General features: G+C 53.1%; 7 protein-coding genes across 7 annotated transcripts; 3 read left to right on the top strand and 4 right to left on the bottom strand.

The window, feature by feature from the left end:
• Window positions 1–353: 353 nt before the first annotated feature.
• On the bottom strand, window positions 354–1130 carry J4E78_003652 (uncharacterized protein; the record flags this gene model as incomplete). The annotated part of the gene is made up of 3 exons (XM_049364289.1): window positions 354–613; window positions 673–741; window positions 842–1130. 3 exons carry the CDS (start codon window positions 1128–1130, stop codon window positions 354–356), a joined length of 618 nt encoding a protein of 205 aa, XP_049223367.1.
• A 467-nt stretch (window positions 1131–1597) lies between these two features.
• J4E78_003651 (uncharacterized protein) lies at window positions 1598–2407 on the bottom strand (the record flags this gene model as incomplete). Its single annotated transcript, XM_049364288.1, has 1 exon — window positions 1598–2407. One exon carries the CDS (start codon window positions 2405–2407, stop codon window positions 1598–1600), a length of 810 nt encoding a protein of 269 aa, XP_049223366.1.
• Window positions 2408–4636: 2229 nt separating this feature from the next.
• On the top strand, window positions 4637–5659 carry J4E78_003650 (uncharacterized protein; the record flags this gene model as incomplete). The annotated part of the gene is made up of 2 exons (XM_049364287.1): window positions 4637–4645; window positions 4814–5659. 2 exons carry the CDS (start codon window positions 4637–4639, stop codon window positions 5657–5659), a joined length of 855 nt encoding a protein of 284 aa, XP_049223365.1.
• Window positions 5660–8190: 2531 nt separating this feature from the next.
• J4E78_003649 (uncharacterized protein) lies at window positions 8191–9880 on the bottom strand (the record flags this gene model as incomplete). Its single annotated transcript, XM_049364286.1, has 3 exons — window positions 8191–9416; window positions 9471–9582; window positions 9632–9880. The coding sequence occupies 3 exons, from the start codon at window positions 9878–9880 to the stop codon at window positions 8191–8193; spliced, it is 1587 nt and encodes a 528-aa protein (XP_049223364.1).
• A 1511-nt stretch (window positions 9881–11391) lies between these two features.
• Window positions 11392–12000, bottom strand: J4E78_003648 (uncharacterized protein; the record flags this gene model as incomplete). Its single annotated transcript, XM_049364285.1, has 1 exon — window positions 11392–12000. The coding sequence occupies one exon, from the start codon at window positions 11998–12000 to the stop codon at window positions 11392–11394; it is 609 nt and encodes a 202-aa protein (XP_049223363.1).
• A 749-nt stretch (window positions 12001–12749) lies between these two features.
• J4E78_003647 (uncharacterized protein) lies at window positions 12750–17756 on the top strand (the record flags this gene model as incomplete). Its single annotated transcript, XM_049364284.1, has 4 exons — window positions 12750–13004; window positions 13220–15567; window positions 15697–17318; window positions 17392–17756. The coding sequence occupies 4 exons, from the start codon at window positions 12750–12752 to the stop codon at window positions 17754–17756; spliced, it is 4590 nt and encodes a 1529-aa protein (XP_049223362.1).
• A 687-nt stretch (window positions 17757–18443) lies between these two features.
• J4E78_003646 (uncharacterized protein) lies at window positions 18444–20447 on the top strand (the record flags this gene model as incomplete). The annotated part of the gene is made up of 4 exons (XM_049364283.1): window positions 18444–18692; window positions 18741–18875; window positions 18928–19847; window positions 19895–20447. 4 exons carry the CDS (start codon window positions 18444–18446, stop codon window positions 20445–20447), a joined length of 1857 nt encoding a protein of 618 aa, XP_049223361.1.
• Between the last annotated feature and the right edge of the window lie 122 nt (window positions 20448–20569).

The following is a 20569-nucleotide window of genomic DNA, read 5'->3' as shown; positions in this document are numbered from 1 at the left end:
GTAAGCGAGAGTGACAGAAAACGCTCGCGAAAGGGAGTGGGACCGAAAGAAACGGTACGTTAGATCCAGCTCAGCGGCGGTTGGGGAACCATAGTTTGCAGTGCGAACGCTACGTTCTGGGATACGAACATGTGAGACTTGGCGGAGACGTGAGAGGGATACGACAGTGGCGTCTGTCTTGCATCTTCATGTACGCATGGAGAAGACGCAAGAAAAACAAGATCACGTCCGAAAGCGTGCGACATGGGAAAACGTTGTTTGATGCATCGGCTTTTTTGGATGGTCTCGTTCCTTAGCTTCATGCTTTCTCCGCACTTTCATCTCAAGCCACCACGCACGTCTTTTCAGCTCCTTTATCCAATCTCCATTTCGTCTACGGCGGCTGCAGCTCGTTCTTTTCGGATGGCATCTTTCTTTGCTCTCCGTGCGGCTGCTCTTGACATGCCCTTGCCACTGCCGATCTTACGGTACGCGTCCAAGGACATGCCTATGCGCTCCGCGGCTGCCATCTGGGCTTGTAGTGTCTTGTCTTCCGATATGTCCATCTTGGGGTTAGCCACTTTTCTTTCTTTGCGTGCTTGCATCCTGGCGAGATTCTGGCGGGTGCGTTTGTCTAGGTAGGGTTTAGTATGACGGTGAAATGAACGTTTGAGGGTCCGTTGGAGAACGCACTCATCTTCTTGCCCATAGGGTCGGAATCAATGGCCATAGTTTGGTCGCCGTTGGCTTGCTGGACCGGGCCTGCATCTTGTTAGACTCGCTCACCCCGGTCGCACGTGCCAAAAGCAAGTGCGCGTAGGATCAATAGACGTTAGATCGTCATGTCCAACACGTGACATACCACTCTGCAGGTCGGCTTGGGGCGTCGAGAAGGCGTCGCCCAAGACGTCGACTAACTCATCAGCCAATGCGCCCATCTTGCGTCGGTCCTTTTGCTTTTTCTTCTTCGACTTGGTCGCAGGCGCCTGGCCGTTTGCTCGCCTCGGGGAAGCGCCTCGCTGGCTCGTCTGTGATTGGTCGCTGTCGCTTGCATCTGAAAATTGTTCCTCGTCGCCCAACCTGAATCCTGTGTTTGCGACAACGGGCGCGTTCGCAGCGGCAGCGTCTGCTTCGGGCAAGGTGGGCGCCATGTTGCTTTGTGGACTGCCGAATTGAGGATAATGCAGATGCAAAGGTTGGCTGGACATCAGAAAAGGTAAGAGCAAGGGATCGGCAGAAGGTTTATCCGGCGCATGTGATTTGTCCGTCGGTGTGTATTATCGAGTACCAATGCTGTGTCGCTCCATGCGCTCTATCATCTACCTCATCGTCCGCCTTTTGAGGAGTAAACTGTAAACTGCTATGCACAATGCCGCCCAGAACGCAATTGGAAAGAATGTAGTGACGCGCAGGATTGACGGCCTAAAGTGTGAGGGAATATGGCCCCGCAGCGGGGATGAGAAGAGGAAGGTACAGTTAAGGAAATTCGTGAGTCGTGAATGCATGTCCAAGCACCCGTTCCGGCGGCCGACCAGGCCAGTCCTTTGCGCCCAACTCCAATGCCAAGCCCTGTCTAGCTCTTGATACCAACTCCAGTCCAAGCAAATGTGATGCGACGCTACTCGTCATCGTCAACAAAGAAACCCCAGAAGAGCACTTCCTCGTTCTCCCGGCCCCGCAGACAGCCGCCGTAGACGTCTGCGCACATCTCGATAGGCACCTCGAGCTTGATGCAGCCGTTGCCGAGGAAGGTGAAGAGCAGCCACGAGTCGTATTCGGGGAAGGTGCCGTCGTCGTCGTACTTCCGGCTGCGTATGCCGCGGTTCTGTAACGAGGGCGTGGTGGGCAGGCGGAACGTGTGGTAGGGCAGCGTCTCCTCCGAGTCGGCGACGAAGAAGGCGTCGTTGAGGGCGAGTTCGACGGTGACGTGGGGCGGCGAGGGGGTCTCGGGCAGGCTCAGCGTGTCTTTGTGGAAGCGCAGGGTGCCGAAGCGCAGCTCCGTGGGCTGGCCGAGCAGGTCGAAGAGCTCGGTGGAGTAGAGGCGGAAGTAGCCATTGTGCAGGCTGCCCAGGTCGCTCTCGTCGTCGGCAGCGCGGCCGCTGAGCGAGAGGCTCTGCAGCTGGTCCTCGACGCGCTTGCCCTCGAGTTCGGCAGCGTCGAGCGACCGGCGGATGTACTTGGGGGTGTACTGGTTGCTGAGGTCCGAGATGGCCAGCCGGCAGGCCTCGCGGCGGATCTCGTCGCGCCGGGCGGTGCTCTTGGGCGTGGTCACGTCGTCGGCGGCGGGGTCCTCGAGCGAGCGCAGCAGCCCCGTCTCGAAGCCCTGGACGAGCTCCTCGAACTCGCGCATCACCCGGGCGAGGGGAGACGAGGCGAGCTGGGCGGGTTTGGCGTCGCGGGCGACTGCAGTGCTCTCCAGTACGGCCATTGGAGGCGTGCGCGGCCAGGACGTGGCTGCGGCGCAGGGTGGTGCGTGTTGGTAGGCGGCAGTTGCTGGACGCGGTGGACGCGGCTTTGAGGCTCCTGGGGGCGGAGAGGGGTGTGCAGCTCCGGCTGGCACAGCAGTCGAGGCAATTGCGGTCGGCCGTGTCGTCGTGGGCGTCGGGGGATCGGCCGTTAGTCGTGAGGGCAAGGCGCAAAACAACAACAACAGGACAGTGTCGCAGCAGACGGGCTAGTGCATCAGGAGACAAAGAAGGTCGGGACCTCGAGGGAGGGACCGAAGTTTTGCTCGCGGCTCCAAAGCCGCCAAGAGTGCTGGGTAGATGCTTCCCTCTTCCAGCCCACCGGCTAGCGCGACTGCATCCAATAGGTCAGGCCTGGCCCTCCACGGCGATGCGCTGCGAAGGGGCTTCAGCGTGCGACGGCCCAGCACTGCACGCTGCGAGTGATGCGCTGCCTCCAGCGGTTAACCGTCGCCTATGCCCCATGGCGAGCGCTAACTCTTGCTTCTGCTCAACAGTCGCTGTGCGCGCGCCGCTTGTAGCAGACTGACCCAGCCCAGTCGCTCGCTCGACTTGATGCAACCTGCGAACCGTCTGGTTGGTACCCAATCAGACCAAACTGTCCCGGACCTGTTATAAAGACTGGGGCGGCACTGAACGGCCCGAACATTCGAGACAACCGCTCAGCGCTCACCAGCATGACCGCCCGGCTCATACAGAGAAAAGACTAAACAGATCGTGCAGCCTACTCCGGATTCCATCAAGGGAAGAACATGCAACGTCTCGATCCAACGTCAAAGTAGGCTCTGGGGTAGTCAATTCTCTCATAGCATGCTAGATTGCAGTGAGCCTAGCCTACGACCAGCATAACACGACTACTGTAGGCTTGGCTTCGGCATGCCGATCTCTCACCCCACGCGGCTTCCCTGCCGCTGCCCTCACTCTTACTGTTGATTGTTGATGGTTCCTCATCCGGCCTGGCGCGCCTTCCACAGTCGCATCGCCACTTCCTCGACCACTCCTCGCCCACCCAGCCTCTTCGTCAGCAATCTATCCTCTGACCATCTCGTATTGATGACTGGTCATGGGCGCTCGTCGGCCTGCTTTCCTCGCGCGAACCATCACCATGTCTGCTCTCCTCACACCCCGTAATTGCACCAGGGAGCCCAGTCCACTCACTCGGCTTTACACACGCCTGTCGGCACTTTGTACCTGCCTCGACGTCTTATGCGACCTCAGATGATGTACATGTGCAACCACGCTGCGACCTGGAACCCCCGCAATTCGCCATTTGCCGTCACTACGTCACTGCTGACCGTTCCCAGCGAACCCGTACAGACATACAGCGTAGTCATAGCGGTGAGACATTTGCCTACATCCCGCGCCTGATTACTCCTCCTCGACATACACCTGCTCACCTGCCTGCACATCAATGCTCCATCCTTCGCGGAGCATCGACGCCGATCCAACATCGCCGCTTACCGTCAGATGGGGGCTCCAGACCGAGAAATCAGCCCACCTCCCTGGCTCCAGTCGTTCCTCCCCGCCTCTCCGGGCCTGCCTCGGCTTCTTACGTGATACTCCGGCCTACCAGGGTGCATGCCTAGACCGATGTGTCCGACGACACCAGGCAGGGCTGTCTGTGAGAAGTGCCTGAGGCATGCAGTCTGGCCTCGATCGAATTCTTGAAGTCGACGTTACTTCGACGGATACTACTGTCAGGGAGGTCACATGAAGTACTACATCATTTGCCATGTCACACTCTTTTCCTCTAGGAGAACGGGAAGTCTCAAGCGTCGGCATTGATGTCAAAATTCTCCTTTCACACATCGTTCGTTGGTCCATGATGTTAAATCGAGAACATTGCCGATCTGGTCATTGTTTCGCAGGATATGCAGCACTCTACAAAATACTGGGCTCTCACAAACATCTCTCCCTTTGTCACAGGTAGCTTGTTAGTGTGCGCGGTCCTGGGTCGTGGCCGCCCTCGGGAATCAAGAGGTGATGGCAGCATGTGTTTCGCCCTTTGTCGCTTCCACATTGCTCGCGACTCCAAGTGACGAGGGAGTGGCGGAGGAACTCAGGTGGGCCAGCGAGCAGGAACCAAGGTAAAGCATGCCTACTCACTCACCAACAGCATCGTCCTTCGTTCTGCACACCAACATCATCCACAAAGCTATCGTTAACGAGCCCCTCTTTATCAAAATCTTAATATGAATTCAGTCTACGGTTTCATCAGGTATTCATCTCGCTCACCTGTTCGTCAAACTGCCAGTATGCCTTCCGCCAACGGTTCTGTTGCGCCCACACCGCGTTCACCTCCAGTCGTCTCGTCCCCAACCTTCGCCGACGCGTCAAATTCCTCATCCAATCATAAAGGCAAAGGAAAGGCCCCCATGACCAACGACACGAGCAATGGCACCAGCAACGGCAACAACATTTGCAACAGCAAAATCTACACTGCAAGCCATGACAACAGCAATGACAACAGCAATGACAACAGCAATGACAACAGCAATGACAACAGCAATGACAACAGCAATGACAACAGCAATGGCAGTAGCAACGGCAGTAGCAATGGCAACAGCAAAGGCAAAAGCAATGGCGATAGCAATGACAACAGCAATGACAACAGCAATGACAACAGCAACGGCAGTAGCAACGGCAACGGCAGCAGCAATGACTACACTCCAAGCTACGGCATCGGAAACTTGACGGAATACCTCATCGACGTCAAGACGCTCACCAAGCTCTGCGACCTGGGCGTATCAGAAGCCGCTCAGCTCGGAGCCCTTCTCACCGAGCGCTACAAATCCCTGAACGAAAAGCAAACCCGCCGCATGGCAGCCGCCGAAAAGATCATTGACGAAGTCGAGACCATGAAAGAGGGACATAACGTTTTCGACAATAACGTCGTCAACCACTACGACCGCTTCGTCAAAGAAATGGAGGCAGCTGAGACCGCCATGTACGACGGTATGAAGGTAGCCATGTATACAGATGCCGCGAAGAGCGCAAAGCTTGCCCGAGAGAACTCCGAGTTTGCCAGGAATTTGCACAAAAAGATTGAGGGGTTGAATGCTGAGTACAAGGCTAAGAAGGATGAGATTGTGGCTGCGAGGGATGAGATGATTGATATCCTTTACGGTGCTGTTATGCGGTGCATCCTGGTGGGCTCTGGTGCTGTCGAGAGTGAGAACGATAAGGCGAAGTTGTTGGGTTTGTTCAAGCGCTGAAGACACTGGGTTGGGGTAGATGTTGTTGCTGCGAGGTCCATTTGGTATGGTACCTTGGATATACCCGGACAACTTCGATGTCGTCTAACGTGACGAGTCTATAGTCGGAGAATGCAGTGTATTCCTCAGATGCTCAATTCTTGTTTATTGTGGCGCTTCGCTCGAGGCGATCAAACCGCTGCCCTTGTAGATTATGCCGAGGTGTGCAACTGAACCGAAGTCGTTTAGTTATCTACCAGCTCAGTTTTTGCAAACTGCTGCACAACAGCTCCGCATTCGCGCTTCACTGAATGAGGCGGCCTTGCATGACCGCCAGGTTTTCGCTAAGCGAATCAGGCCGACCTTTGCTGCCTAAGCCACCATCACGATACCCCTCGGAGGAGCTCCGCCACAATCCAGCAAAAGCAAAATCGGCCATATCATACCCAGTTCTTCGCACATCCTGCAATTAGAATGCACTTCAATTCCATTTCCAAGCCTTAATAAGCGACAGTCCGAGACAATCGCTACCTAGATATTTGACTCGACTGGGTGCTCGAGCGCGCGACACAAGACACAAGTGCAGGTTCTCAATGCGATATACAGCATACCTAGTAGCCCCAGTCACCTTCGAATGAGTCATTATGGATGCGCCGGTGCGTAGATGCCTTATCCTCTGGCGTAGAGGCTTAGCGAAGCTAACATCAGAAGGCTTGTATGGACCGTGAAGAAAGTATGAAGTCGTTCGAGATGGGGCCGATAAAAATGTATCGACATCAACCCTTGGACACATCCACCCAGCAAATCCGTCTTATTAAGCTGCGTTTGGATGAGAACAACCGACTGCAGTTCGATATCTCGGTTTTTGAATTGAGCAGCGCGCCACCTTTCGTCGCTCTTTCCTATACCTGGGGCCCACCATCACCACAGTTCAATATCTCGGTCAACGGCGAACCCCTCAGTATCAGAGAAAATTTGTTTCAATTCTTCCAAACCTATGTTATGACGACAGAGGACGATTTCCCGTGGGAGCCTACGGACAAATATGCCGATTGGACACCAGTGGGGGACGATTATGTATGGAAGCCGATGGGAGACGAGTACCTTTGGATAGACCAGATCTGTATCGACCAGACCAGCGTCAAAGAGAGAAACCATCAGGTTGGAATGATGGGATCGATCTACTCCAGGTGCCACGAGACCATCATCTGGCTTGGAAACATTCACAACAACCGAGACGTGCCGTTTGCTTTGAGAGACACCAAAGACCGACTGGTGTATTCCAGGGAAAGCGATTTGCTTTATGTGACGTCTATTACGCGAAACGATTATTTCACTCGCGTCTGGATTGTGCAGGAAATCATCTTGTCAGATAAGAAGAAGGTACTATACAACCATCCGTCCGCCGGTCCTGTCTGGGTAGATTGGAGTGATCTGTGTAGAATAGCCGGGCAATTTCAGTATCGCGTCCCTCCGATACCTGCGAGTTATCTGGTGAAATCTCATCTTCCAGATATCTGGATGACGCTTCTACACGCTGTTCGCTTGTTTAGCCAAAGTCATTGTCAGGATCCTCGCGATAAGGTTTACGGGTTCATGGGGCTCGTGGAAGAAGAACAGCGACTCACAATCAACTACGCAAGATCCTTGGAGGTACTTCTACTCGATGTGATGGCCATTTTTTACGAAGAATTTGTGACCCAGAGACGAAGAGCCATCCAAACGTACCTTCGAGTCACCCCATGGACAACTTCAAGAACGGAAGAGTTGGTGGGAGACCTGTCTCACTCTTATGCTGAGTATCAAAACGCGTTAGTGGAATTAGGGAGAAGCTGGAGTATAGTGTCCACAAGCCTGGATGCATTCTTATACGACGTCTGGGTCAAGGCGACTTACGATTGGCATCAAAAGTTTGGTAGCAAACGACCCGGACCTGACGTATACCCCTATATTCAAGCGATGGGCTATTTCCCCGAAGCCCCAAATCAAAACATGGAACTAAAGAGGAAAGAACTACTTCCCTACAGCGTGGGTGTGGAACGGGATTTAGGATATTTTGAGCCGGCCGAATGGAAACCAACAAAAGACTGCTGGTGGTATGAGGTTGACGGCACCACGTACGAGATTTATGGCTTGGTGAGCGCACAGTCTCCTGATGATGAAGCCAAAAAGCCTGGATACTATGGCAGGAAAGTAAGGAGGTCACTCAAAGGGTGGAAAAGTCGCATTCGCCGACCCGCTTGGCCAAGTCGCCGTAGCTCCATTCGAAGCGGGTGAAACCCGCCGTGCATAGATCTATGCTATTACCTTGAAACAAGAAAAGAAAGAACAGGTCTGCAGACTGCATGAATAAAAAAAGGTGCAAAGGAAGTGATCTAAAGATGATGCAGGCTCTTAAGCGTTTGTTTTCTTCCTAGGTTGGCAGGCGAAAGCACTGGAATCGGATTGACACAGGCATATTGAAATTAGGTTTATATACGACTGGTACAGCTGTGAATGTCTTTCGCGAGGGAAATAACTTCCCAGTGATATTGATAATCGGCCTTCCAGCCTCAGACATTGTTACCTGTCGCAACACCCCAGAAGTAAGCCGCCCACGAACCGACGACCAAGAACAACAGCGCGACAAACAACGACAAGCTGATCTTCCTGTTCCTCTCACCAGCAGAGCCACACTCAAACTCCTTCCTCCGCACATTGATGATCTCGCCCTTCCTAATGCGCTGGCGCCTGGTCCACTGAAGATGACCGAGATCGCTCGTCCAAAAGCAGCCGACGAACATGCTCGCAGCGACCACGACCGAGCAAGCAGATAGTACAACGTATACGATAACAACGTTATCGTAAGAGTTGTCGTCTCGATCCTGGATGACACCCGTAATGATACGAATGATGATGGACATGGCGTTATTGACGGCGATCTTGACAGCATAGCCAGAGCCGAAGACTTCTTGGTACCACATGGACGTGCGAATCGAGTCGATGATGACAGTTGGGCCAAACATGGATGCGACACCGTAGATACCGAAGGAAGCTGCGGTGCCAGAGTATGTGGGGCCCCATGTAGCCAGGCACATGGACAGGAGCATGCCCAAGCCACAGACAAGCATCAGGGTGATGCGGTTGCCCAGGATGTCTACGAAGATGCCGATGATTGGGACGAGGAAGAAGCCCAGGTACTGGGCTAGTGAGGAGTACCAGCCAGCTTTGACGGCATCCATGTCGAAGCGCTGCTCAGCGAACTCTGTCGCGTTCTGAGCGAAGACAGAGGCGGTGCTGGTCTGGAAGAGAGAGAATGCAACGATACTCCAGAAAGTCCATGGAAGCCGTAGCACCTTTCCAAACTCGAACTTCTTATTGTTCTCCGTGAGCTGTTCACCGGTCGCAGGGTCGGCCGTGCCAGTATACTTCTTGCCGCACCAGCGCGTGAAGAACCAGTACAGGAGGGTAGTAACATTAGTGAAGAGGTTCATGAAAACAGCGACCCAGTACACCCAGCTGAAGTCACCAGTGTTCTTCGCAATAACGTTTGCTGTAGCCTTTCCGACGAAAGATCCAATCTTGCCGATACCGAGTTCGAAGCCTAGGGTTGATGCGAAGCCATTAGATGGTGCGAACCAGGAGCTGAAGACTTTGTACTGCGCGACTTGCGTGGCTATGTCGCCGAATGCCTGGACGATGGATCCGAATATCATGAACTTGTATGAGCGGACGGTCGTGGCGGCGGCGATGAAGATGGCACCGATACTGTAGATGGCGTTACCCCAGAGCATGGCACCTAGAGAGGTTTCCTGTCAGCGTCGACATAGTTTGAGGGATGAGGGAGACAGACTTGCACCACCAATCCTATCGGTGACAAGACCGCTGACGAGGATCAGAGCGGTCTTCATGAAATCCTCGCTGGCTTCCAGCACGGAGTACTGCGCGTTGTTGATATGTAATTCCTTCTCAATGTCAGCTAAAGCATTCACAACTGGACGATGCAATCCATACCTTCTTGACCGTACTCTTCATCGCACCAGTAACACCACTACTCCAATGCGACCCAAACCCCGTTGCCGTAACCAAAAGAATAGCAATAAGCTTCATCTTCAGCGGAATCGCCTCGCTCTTATCGCTACCACTCCGCCCCTCAGACTCCGCATCACTACAAGCCACTACCTCCCCGGCTTTCTTCTCAGACTCAGTCGGCCTCTGGCCCTCATTGTCTACCGACCTCACAGAATCGGGTCGTGCAGCCATCGCCCTTCCTTATCGCAGTTGAAAGATGATCTGATAAAATGAGCGTTGTCCCTGCGTTAAGACGGCGCCTACGATCCCATTTTAGTACTGCCGAACGGGAAAGGAAAATCTCGACATGGCTCCGCTTCAGGGCGAAGACGGGTCCCCTTTGCGGGCCGTTTGGGCTTGGTAGCATCAAGTTGTAGGTTGGGTCCACTGTGTGAGACTGTGCGTCTTCGTATACGCCGAAGGGCTGATACCACCGGGAGATTACCGTGGTGGGCGCGATAGCGTGTGCTGTTGGGTGTTGTCTGGTCGCTTGAACATCATGTTTTCGACATGTCTACTAAGTAAGATCTTCGCAAATGTCTGAACTACAGAAGCTTTGCCGACGAGTCTTCTTAGACTGTTGTTCGCGTCTGAACTTTCCAGGAGTCGCGGGCACAATTCTGTATTCGGGAAGCACGAAGACCGGCTCACCACGCCAAGCCCAAGAAGGAAAAGTGCAGAACAGAAACTTTTATCAGATCATCTTATCAGCCCCAAGATTAGATCCAGCCCCCCGAAGAACGAACGCTACCAAATCATCGTGGGTCACCGGGAGAACGCTTATCATTCTTCTACATGAAGTCCATTTAGCTTCTAGAAAGCTGTCCCTACCCAGAATTCCAAACATGTCCGAGCACGAACAACCTCAAACCCCACACGCGGCAGCAGCGCAGGAACCTGGGAACAATTCGGCGTCGCCCTCACTCACATCCAAACACCAAATTAGCATACCCTACGTCCGTTGCGGTGAAATGCCCCCTGATCCCTCTTGAAAAATTGCTGGTCCTGTGCGACCAGGTAGATTTGCGTCTTACAACGGCCCGTTTGACTCCTTCGGACAAGCAAGTCTGTACTGTGGGTGTGCAGAAATGCTAATGAGGGTATGTGTGTTTGGTGCGTGGAATGAGTGAGGTGTTTCTGATCTAGGCTCGTGACGGTGAGGAGAAGCGTGGGATGGAGCTTTTCTGCTGTGTCTGAGCCGGTGAGAGAGGACTTTGCTTATTGCGCGCTCTTTGACGTTGTTGAGCGTCGTTCATGGCGAGGCGCAGTGTTGTGCAGTCGCTCTCTGGTGTGGTGGTTGTTGGAGGAGGTGCGCGCGACGCATAGTGGGATCACTTTACGAAAAGCTTGGCAGGCGTACCATGGAACATGGCAACCTCGTTGGGCTCGGTACACTGGATATCACGCGCACGAAAGAGAGAAACCTGATTATTGGAAATTCAGTCCAATGGATTCGCTATGAATGCCTCAAAGCCTGATAGGCTCAAGTGTGGTATACGCCTTCCAGCGCCAAACGCCTTGTCAATGCCCATCCTTCCACTGCTCATCCTCGTATCATAGAGACCTGATAGCAATGCCACTAGCACAATGCCATCGTATACCTCTGCCCCAGCTTGCGCCTCCGTCTAGTCCAAATCCTACAAGTGACGAGGCGGAAGTCCCCCATATGTCATGTGCTCAAACGGATCGCTGGCGAGAACAACCTAAACCTCGCCTCTCAGCTTCCTCTCAATCTCGTCCCTCAAGTTGACGAGATCTTGCTCTGTGGCCTCGAACTCCAATCCTTGCTTGACCCACTGCTCTGCCTCGTCCAGTCTGCCCATCTCGAGCAGACACTTGCCCCGCCTCCACCAGCCCTTGGCGTTGCCCACCTTCTTCATCTCCACACTGGCCTCTGCGTCCACTGCGCCCTCTGCCCAGTTCTTGAGTGCCATGTTTGCTTGTGCGCGGTTGCTGAGCAGCCCGGAGACCTCTTCCCTGACGAGTCCTGAAGGCTCCCATGCCGGACGTGCGAGCGCCATGTCGATTGCGAGGGTGTACAGCTTGCCCGCCTCTTCGGGCTTTCCTTTCCTGAACTCGGCGTTGCCCGACTCGCGCAGCTTGTTGATCTGGGCGGAACGCTTGGGATTGACGGGGACAGGTGGCGGCGGTGTGCCTGTGGGTGTTTCGACGTGCAGGAGGTTTCTGTGGAGGTTGTTTAGGGCGTCGAGCTCGGTCTGGAGGGCGTTGCTGGTGCTTTGGGATGCGGTGATGGTGCTGGTTTGCGGGTCCATCTCGAGAGGGAGGAGCGTGAACGTGTCTGGTGACTCCATGGTTGATGTGTGCTTGATATATGCTGGAGTGGGACGTTTATGGGGTCGTAGCGATATGTGCGTGGGTAGAGGACAGGTTGGCGCAAGTCGTGGGTTGGTGGAGGGCCATGAGGACAGTTGGATAATTCCCCGGCGCTGTTATCGATAAGCCCCAATGCGCGCTAACACGTGTCTTGTCGCTTTCATCTAACTTCACTTTATCATCACATCCGACTGCCAGCCATCACCCTCATCTCCATTAGTCTCGGGCCCTATTGATACACTGTCAAACACCATGATGCTACGACGTCAGCGCAAGGCTGCGTGGCTTCACGAGCACAATGCACCGCATTCTTCTTCTATCAACACCATGAATACGTGGGCCTTGTCTGTCTTACTGATGCTACAAACTTGACAATCTGACTAGAACTGCTTCTGTCGCATATGCCTGAATCAACTCAGTTTGTCCATGCGTCTCTCTATACCTGTGCTTTCGCACCGGCCGTTCCTGTACCTTACGGTCTGCTTCCATCCTCCAAGACAATTCACCGGGGTTCCATGTCTATCGATCCGTTTGTGTATTCGAGACATGACTTCTAACAAACATGGTCTCTTTCGTAGCCACTGTCTTTCATCTTCCAGTGGCTTGCTACAAGCGCATATGAGCACACTGACTCATTATAACTAATCCACGTCTGGCCTATCAACTTCTTCTTCCACCTTACCACAGGCTCAACATCAGCAATTTCAACTACCTGCGCACGCGTAGCATGGCGAGATACACGGTTAACGTCGCAGCTGGAGGGCGTAGAGCGAGCTTACTCGTTGTACTTTCCCCATCTCAGCTCTGCTCGGCCTTACACGACAGCGTTACCTCGCGCCTGCCAGCTCTGGGTCTCTCCGACGCGAACGGAGCTCAGATGACTCTGCACCTGAACACAGAAGATGGACCGATGCTGGATCTCGAGGATCTCTTATCTGATGTCCTACCTAACGCCGAAGAGACTGTCTACGCAGTCGTCGAGGTAAGTCCCCAGAAAATGTATCCGTAAGGCTGTCACTGACTGTAAATAAGGTGCACGAGAAGCAGCCCAGTTCGACACTTCCGTTACGACTAGCTACGTCCGACAGAACAGCAAACACTCTACGCGTTCGCGTCATCACTCCGGAGTTGGCCCAGTCCAATACTGAAGCTATACTCCCAATATCGACGCACGTGCCGACCACCTGCACTCTGCAGCAACTGAAAGGCCTCGTTCAAGAACACTTGGGTTTCCCCACTGAGGATGGCGACTGCCCTGAGCTAGAGTGCAACTGTAGCCTGGCTCGACAAATCGACGACAATGCCATTCTCAACGTCAACGGATCTGGGGACCACGACGCTCTCCATACGGTCATTCTCGTCCACTCAAACAACATTGTGACCGCCATCCCTGTCGGTGACATCACCCTTAATGCCATCCAGCAAGCAACGAAGGAATACATGGAGCATACGCAGAACCGAAGTCTGGCCAACAAGTATGTGAACGTCGTTAATGGCATTGAGGATACTAGCATCCGGACCTCGGGAGACAGGAAATTCCTCAAAGCTCCGGTCATGGCCATCTGCTCGAAGCAATGCCATTCCCATCGTCAAGGTCGAGAGGAAGATTCCGAAGATTCCAAAGATGACGAAGACCCTGCAGCCCATCGAGATCTAGTCGTCGACGTACACACATCAGAGTGTCCAATCGAGATCACCGCACATAACGCCAATATCACGATTGAGGCGGCCGGATTAGAAGATTGCGCCGTCAATGGTGTACTCAACATCTACGCCGTACAACGATGGACAATGGGCCGCAATGAGCGCGTCGATCAAGGCAAAGCTGGCATCTTCAAGGAGTCGGAAGCATGGAAGCATCATGTTGGCCAGACTGACCGTGGAATAGCCAGCATGCTGTCTACATTGCGCGTGTTCACTGAGCTCACCGCAAATGGAAGCATGGAGGACGATCGACGAGACGCCGTGCTTCATATGGTCCATCTCCTGACACAATTCCCCCCCGCTATCCGAGCTGCACATATCCTAATGCGCGGCGAGACTCCTGGACTTCCGGAACGTGCTGCGCTGGCACAATGTCTTTACGAGATCTTGAAGAATGTTGTCCCGCTGCAAACCATCCGCTCCGATCCAAAGCGGTTTTTTGAAGGATCTCGTCTGCTATTCGGTCTGATATTGGAGAAAGCCAAACAAATGAAAATCACTACTGAGGACGCCGGGCTACCGTATATTGGCATGAAGGTTTACGACCTACGAAACTTGACCACGATGCAGCCCGTACTGTCACAGCCGGTGCAGACAACATCCGGTCTTGTCGATGCGGGGTTCCACGAGGCTTTTGTCGAGCAAGGACTTCTGTGTTGGACGAATGGCGACAGCTCGAAGCGAACCTCGACAGTCGACCAAACCTGGGACCGCATTGCTAAAGTCTCTGGTGGTATCAAGACCCAAGTCTTGGTGTTCAATTCCGACGTCGTCAGGTCTAGCTCTCGCTATGCGGACGATGGTGACATCAACAAGATCATTTCGCCTGCGGAGTACGTTGATCTCACATATCTGGCCAATCTCTGCAGCCGAAACCAACTGAGCGTCACACCGCCCGCCAATCTAGCCTCTGCCTCTGCTCCTGTCTTGACTCTAGACAGAAATGGCCTTCTTGCGGTATACGTGGGTCGTGCCGGTTGTGCTGAGGCAGGGAGAGACATTCTCCTGTTTCGACCAGGTTGTGCCGAAGAAGAAGAAGCCGTGGACGTTTCGATCATTACTCAGTTGCTAGAACCGATTCTCATCCAACGGAAGGCTGACGGGACCATCGTCTTCGAGGCATATGGCGATAATCATCGCATGATGACGGCACCGGACGAAGTGACTATGATCTGCGTCGACTTGAGCGCAAGCATGAAAGACCGCTGTGGTTTCGACGACGTGCAAACAAGCGAGGATGCCGACATCGTGATCCGGCGAGCGACACCGATCACAGTAGCCGCTTCTCAAATGCCACCAGTGGAGAACGATGCTTTCGAGTTACCCGACGTCGATGCACTGAAAGAGTACATGAAGTCTCACGAATCGTACACGGATTTTCTGGCCATCATTGCCACGGGTAAGGATGACTACCACCGCCGTCAGAACGCTGAGAAGGTGCTCGAGATCCTCAAGCAATTGGACGATCAGCAATTAGAAACGAAACAGACACAACTGGAAACTTTCAGGCAGCAAGCCAGTCAATGGTATTATCGAACCGAATTCGAAATCACCGATCGCGAGATTAACGTTCTCAACAATCGCTCCCTACGCTTGCAAAAGTATAAGAGCCTGCTTTGTGCATGGCTGATTGTCTGCCTTGGTAATGCGTCAGCGTCAGACCCCTTGATGTGGAGGCCGGGCGGAGTCATACCGAAGCTGTACAAGTCTCTTCCTCCAACAGACAGCCCCACATTTGAAGTGCCGCGCGACTTTTCCTGTCCTATCAGCAACGACGTGATGCAAGACCCTGTGACTACCGTGGATGGGTTCACATACGAGAGGAAAGAGATCGAAAGATGGTAAGTGAACATGACGACTTCGGTCGCGATGTGCTCTCCAAAAGTGCATCCGAATGACTACTAACTTGGAGTTTTTGACAGGCTTCGGACCAACGAACGATCGCCGTGCACGAATTTGATCCTTCCTAGCAATGACCTACGACCCAACGTGCAGAAAAAAGAGCAAATCGATGCATATCTAAACGGTAAAGACATCTTCGAAAAGTATGCACAATCGAGAAACAGAACAAGAGCCTCTTCGCGCACCACCCGCATCGCCTTCAGATCACCAATTGAGACGCGCTCAATGGATGTCCCCCACAACCTGAAGGCGGTAGACCTATGGGAACTTGCCTTCCGTTTGACCAAAGGCCGCTACACGAGCTATGAGCTACAACATCGAAATGCTCGAGTTCAAGCTACCCAAGAACCTATTACGGACATGATCAACACAGCTCATGAGGTGTTCATCACGCCTCTAGAACCGACGGTATCAAACAAGAGCAGCGATGTCCAAGAGCTGTGTCTCGTCAAGGTCTACCATCACAGCGACTATAAGAACAGCGTGGTGTCTTACTGGTTACCCAAACAGACAACAAACTCTATAGCATCCACGGTGTTCAAATACTATCGTCAGAGATTCATGAACCGCTCATCATGCCCTGTGGGGCCGCCTTTCTTCTTCTGGACGAACTTACAGAACACTGGAGACGGTCACCACACTGGTAGCACAGAGGATCACTGGGAGCCGATATCACAGTTCTTCAACAACGACAGCTGTACCGGTAGATTGGAGGAAGAGGAAATGATAGACGACTTCCTCAATGACGATAATTCAGACGATACTGGTCATGAAGACACAGCACGGGGTAATCACCCTTTGGTGTTCAAGATAGGTCTGGGACGGCAGCCAGGCAACCGTAAATCCAGGTACCGCAACACACTGAGCCGCTTGGACGTTTTGAAACAGATGTTCGATGCATACGTAAATCGTCTGCTCGCATACAACTTCCGGACACATCTCGGTTTGGTTACTTTCAGCACCAAGTCCTCTGTTACACAGAAGATCACCCACGCCGTTGAAAACTTCCGTTACAAACTCAACAACATAACAGCTGCGGGCGATACGGCCATTTGGGACAGCATTGCTCTCGCACAGGATCAGCTGCAGGAGTACGCCAAGCAATACCCAAATGCGAAGCTGAGAATCATATGCATCTCCGACGGGGAGGACAACCGATCCACAAACAAGGCTCATAGCCTACCGACACGACTACTGCGCGATGGCATCGTAGTCGACTCGTTTTGCTTGGGTGCCGGTGTCAACAATGCCGATCTCAAGAGAATTTCGTTCCTGACTGGCGGATACGTCTTCCAGCCAAAGACTCTGGAAGCAGCTATGGCGATCTGTGAGATGGAACCCGTACTTTCCTTGTCAGAGCGCCCAGATAGATCCCACAAAGGTTCTATCTTTCGTCGCGCTTATCTCGCAGCCCCCGATATTTCCAACTTCCGTGGCGCTGACCTCATGGGTAAGGTTGAGCAGGTCAGCCGCGACGAGTTTCCAGATCGCAAGCAGCATCCACAGCTCGCAGAGTCGTTCGTGGAGCTGGGCCTCTTTAACCGAAGTTCGTCCGTCAGTCGTACCGACAACAATGTGCGTTTGAGCAGGATACATAACGAGATTCGTAACTCAGGCGCCAAGCCGCATCCGCACTACGATGTCTTCATCTGCGAATCGAACATGGGGCTTTGGAAGATTGTCATGCAAGGTAGGTCGACTGTTATTCCATTCCCCAAGAGACCATCTCCTATCTGCATCTGCATTCGTACTGACTTCAATAGGACCGCCCGATAGTACATACTCCGGTGGTACTTTCCTCCTTTACTTGGAGATGGGCGACAAATACCCGATGTCGCCACCAGAAGCACGCTTCATCACGCCCATCTACCATCCAAATATCAACCGCCATGGACGTATCTGCCATTCGATTCTAGACCGCAACTGGACACTAGATACTTCTACCAAAGACGTAATCGATACCATCTACTCACTTCTGCTCGTGCCGGAGTTCAGCGACCCTATCAACACCGTCGTCACTCTCAACTATCACTGGGACGAGGTGCAGTTCAAGGAGGAGGCGCAGCGCCACATCGAGAAGCATGCAAGCAAGAGCAGGGCTACTTGGCGTAGCGATATTGTCGGCTAAGGCTGAAAGGTGGCGGAGACGTTAGCGGAACAACAGAGGATATGTCTGGGGATGGAGAAGGAAAAATTGTCGAGCGCATGTAGCAACTGAGATTTGTTGCAGTGTAGCTATAAAATCAAGAACGACATAGTTCATCGTTCACCTCTAAGTTGTCAAGATGCTGATGACTGTGTTCGTGTCACATTGACATCGCTGAATGAGCAGCCAGCCCCGAGCCTACATTCTGCTTCCAACATTGCATTTACCGACTCACCGTTCAAGCTTCTGTGTTGTTTATCGCATGGATACGGAAGCTGACACTTTAGCAATATGACACCGTCGCTTGGTTGGGTATGCAGCACGATATGCAGCGTTATAACCGGACGAATCAGCATCGATATCTTCGTCCAGCCACTGTCGCCAGGAGAGCGGGAGCTAGGGAATTTATGCATCACATGTTACGCGAACGAATCTTCTTTCACCATCTTGTTCGAAAAAGGGAAGCAGACTTGTCTAAAGCCTTCATCGACCCAGGTAAGCTGATCGCCTTGCATTGATTGCGCTCTGTGCCTGCATATCCGGCGATATTGGCAGGTCAACAACAATCGGTCAACTTCAACAGGAAGAGAGATAGTACTTGAGCGCGGCTTTCGCCGTTGATACAAGCTGAATACCCCTTGGCTCAATTCCACTTTCGCATCGTCCATCATGGCTCCCCTTCGCTCAATCATTGCGGCTGTAGCTCTTTGTGCGACGGCGGTCGCCGCAACGTCAATCGACAACCAAACCTATGAGTACATCGTCGTAGGCTCTGGACCTGGCGGCGGACCGCTTGCATCCAATCTCGCTAGAGCCGGTCACTCCGTGTTACTTCTTGAAGCCGGGGATGACCAGACGGAAAACCTCAATGTATCAAACTGGCTGAACTTCAACCTGGCCGGCAACGATCCCGCCACGGTAAGTAAAGATGAGATCGTGATAGGGTATGACTAAGAGTTTGAATAGCGCTGGGACTTCTTCGTGAAGCATTCCGATGACGATGCTAGGGAAGCGAGGTATTTGCATCGAACGTGGCGTAAACCAGATGGAGGGTTCTACGTCGGCATCGAGCCGCCTCAGGACTCCGAAGCTCTTGGAATCGTGAGAATGGGTCCATTCAATAGACCAGAGCAGGTACTGACCCTGATCTCAGTATTATCCGCGTGCAGGCACTTTGGGTGGCTGTGCGATGCACAACGGCTGCTTGACCATGAACCCCAACAATGCAGACTGGGACGAAATCGCGCAAATGACCGGAGATGACTCATGGTCGCATGAGAATATGAGGAAGTATCTCATCAAGCTCGAAAAGGTGCACTACAACAGCACATACGAGCATGGCCATGACGGCTGGCTCGACATGACCATGCTAGACCCAGGCTACACTACCAGTGCGGATGCCAAACAACTCAGTGAACTCGCTGCAGAGGCCGCCGGCTACTATGCCTCTTCCGCTTCGACGTTGCTGCAGCGCGATATGAATGGTGCGCAGCCAGATCGCGACCAGCTCGTTGGACCTTTCGGCGGTGTCAGTCATATCAACCCCAATGGACGCCGGTCGTCTCCGGGGTACTACGCCAGAGATACTGCAGCTTCTGGCAAATATCCGCTGACTATCTCGCTGGATACTCTTGCCACGAAGATAATCTTCGACAAGGTCTCCCCAGGACCACCTAGAGCAATCGGTATTGAGTATCTGCAGGGCAAGAGCTTGTACAGTGCTGATCCCCGTTCCAATCCCGATGACAAGGGTGTCGCAGGCAAAGTTTTCGCATCTAAAGAGGTCATTATCTCTGGCGGCGCATTCAACTCACCACAACTGCTTATGCTTTCTGGGATTGGCCCGCTTGATCAACTCACGAAGTTCAATATCTCGCCCGTGGTAGAGTTGCCGGGTGTGGGTAGACAGATGGCCGATAACTATGAGGCTGGTATATTGTCGCTCGGAAACCGTGCCGTTACTGGTATGTCAGAGATCTTCCCCAACTTCTGGAAGACGTCCACTTCGCAACTCGGCATCCGCGACATTTACATGTGGTGTGGTTCTTTCGCGTTCGAAGGCTTCTGGCCAGGGTAAGCATCCACATCCTTCTCTACACATGCGCTAACGATGCCGACAGCTTTCCCAATCGCCCTCCGTACTTCAACGAGACCTACGGCCCATCACAATACGAGTGCGCAATGGTCCACATGAATCCGCGTTCGCAAGCCGGCACGGTAGAACTCCGATCCGCTAATCCGCGCGACATGCCAGCCATCAACCTCAACTTCTTCAAAGACGGCGCAGAGGAAGATCTCCAAGCCATCTACGAAGGTGTCGAGTGGGTACGTTCCTGGCTGTCAAAAGTGGACCCGTCTGCACCTGATTCGCTGGCACCCTTCGAAGAGCTCCATCCTTGCGAAGGTACCATTGGGAAGCAGAACTGTACGGTCGAGAGTCAGAAGACGTATATCAAGGAGCAGGCGTATAGTCATCACGCTAGTAGCAGCTGTAGGATTGGTGCCGATGGAGATAAGTTCGCGGTACTAGATAGTAAATTCAGAGTAAGGGGAACGAGGGGCCTGCGAGTCGTAGATGCAAGCGCCTTTCCGAAGGTACCTGGGGGGTTTCCTATTTTGCCTACTATGATGATTAGCGAGAAGGCTACTGAGGATATACTCTCTGGGTTGTAAGGTCGCGTACATACTTAACTCGCCTGCGCATTCAAGACAATTAGTAAATTGTTCGCAGACGATTTCAACTATACGTGCTTTGCTTTGGGTCTGCTCGTCAGTGGAAAGTCTGCGGCCAGCAT

Source organism: Alternaria triticimaculans, assembly GCF_023758025.1.
Source record: "Alternaria triticimaculans strain BMP 0046 chromosome Unknown scaffold_4, whole genome shotgun sequence".
Lineage (NCBI taxonomy): Eukaryota > Fungi > Ascomycota > Dothideomycetes > Pleosporales > Pleosporaceae > Alternaria > Alternaria triticimaculans.
The sequence above is the reverse complement of the archived record's forward strand: the minus strand, read 5'-3'. Positions and strand labels throughout refer to the sequence as shown.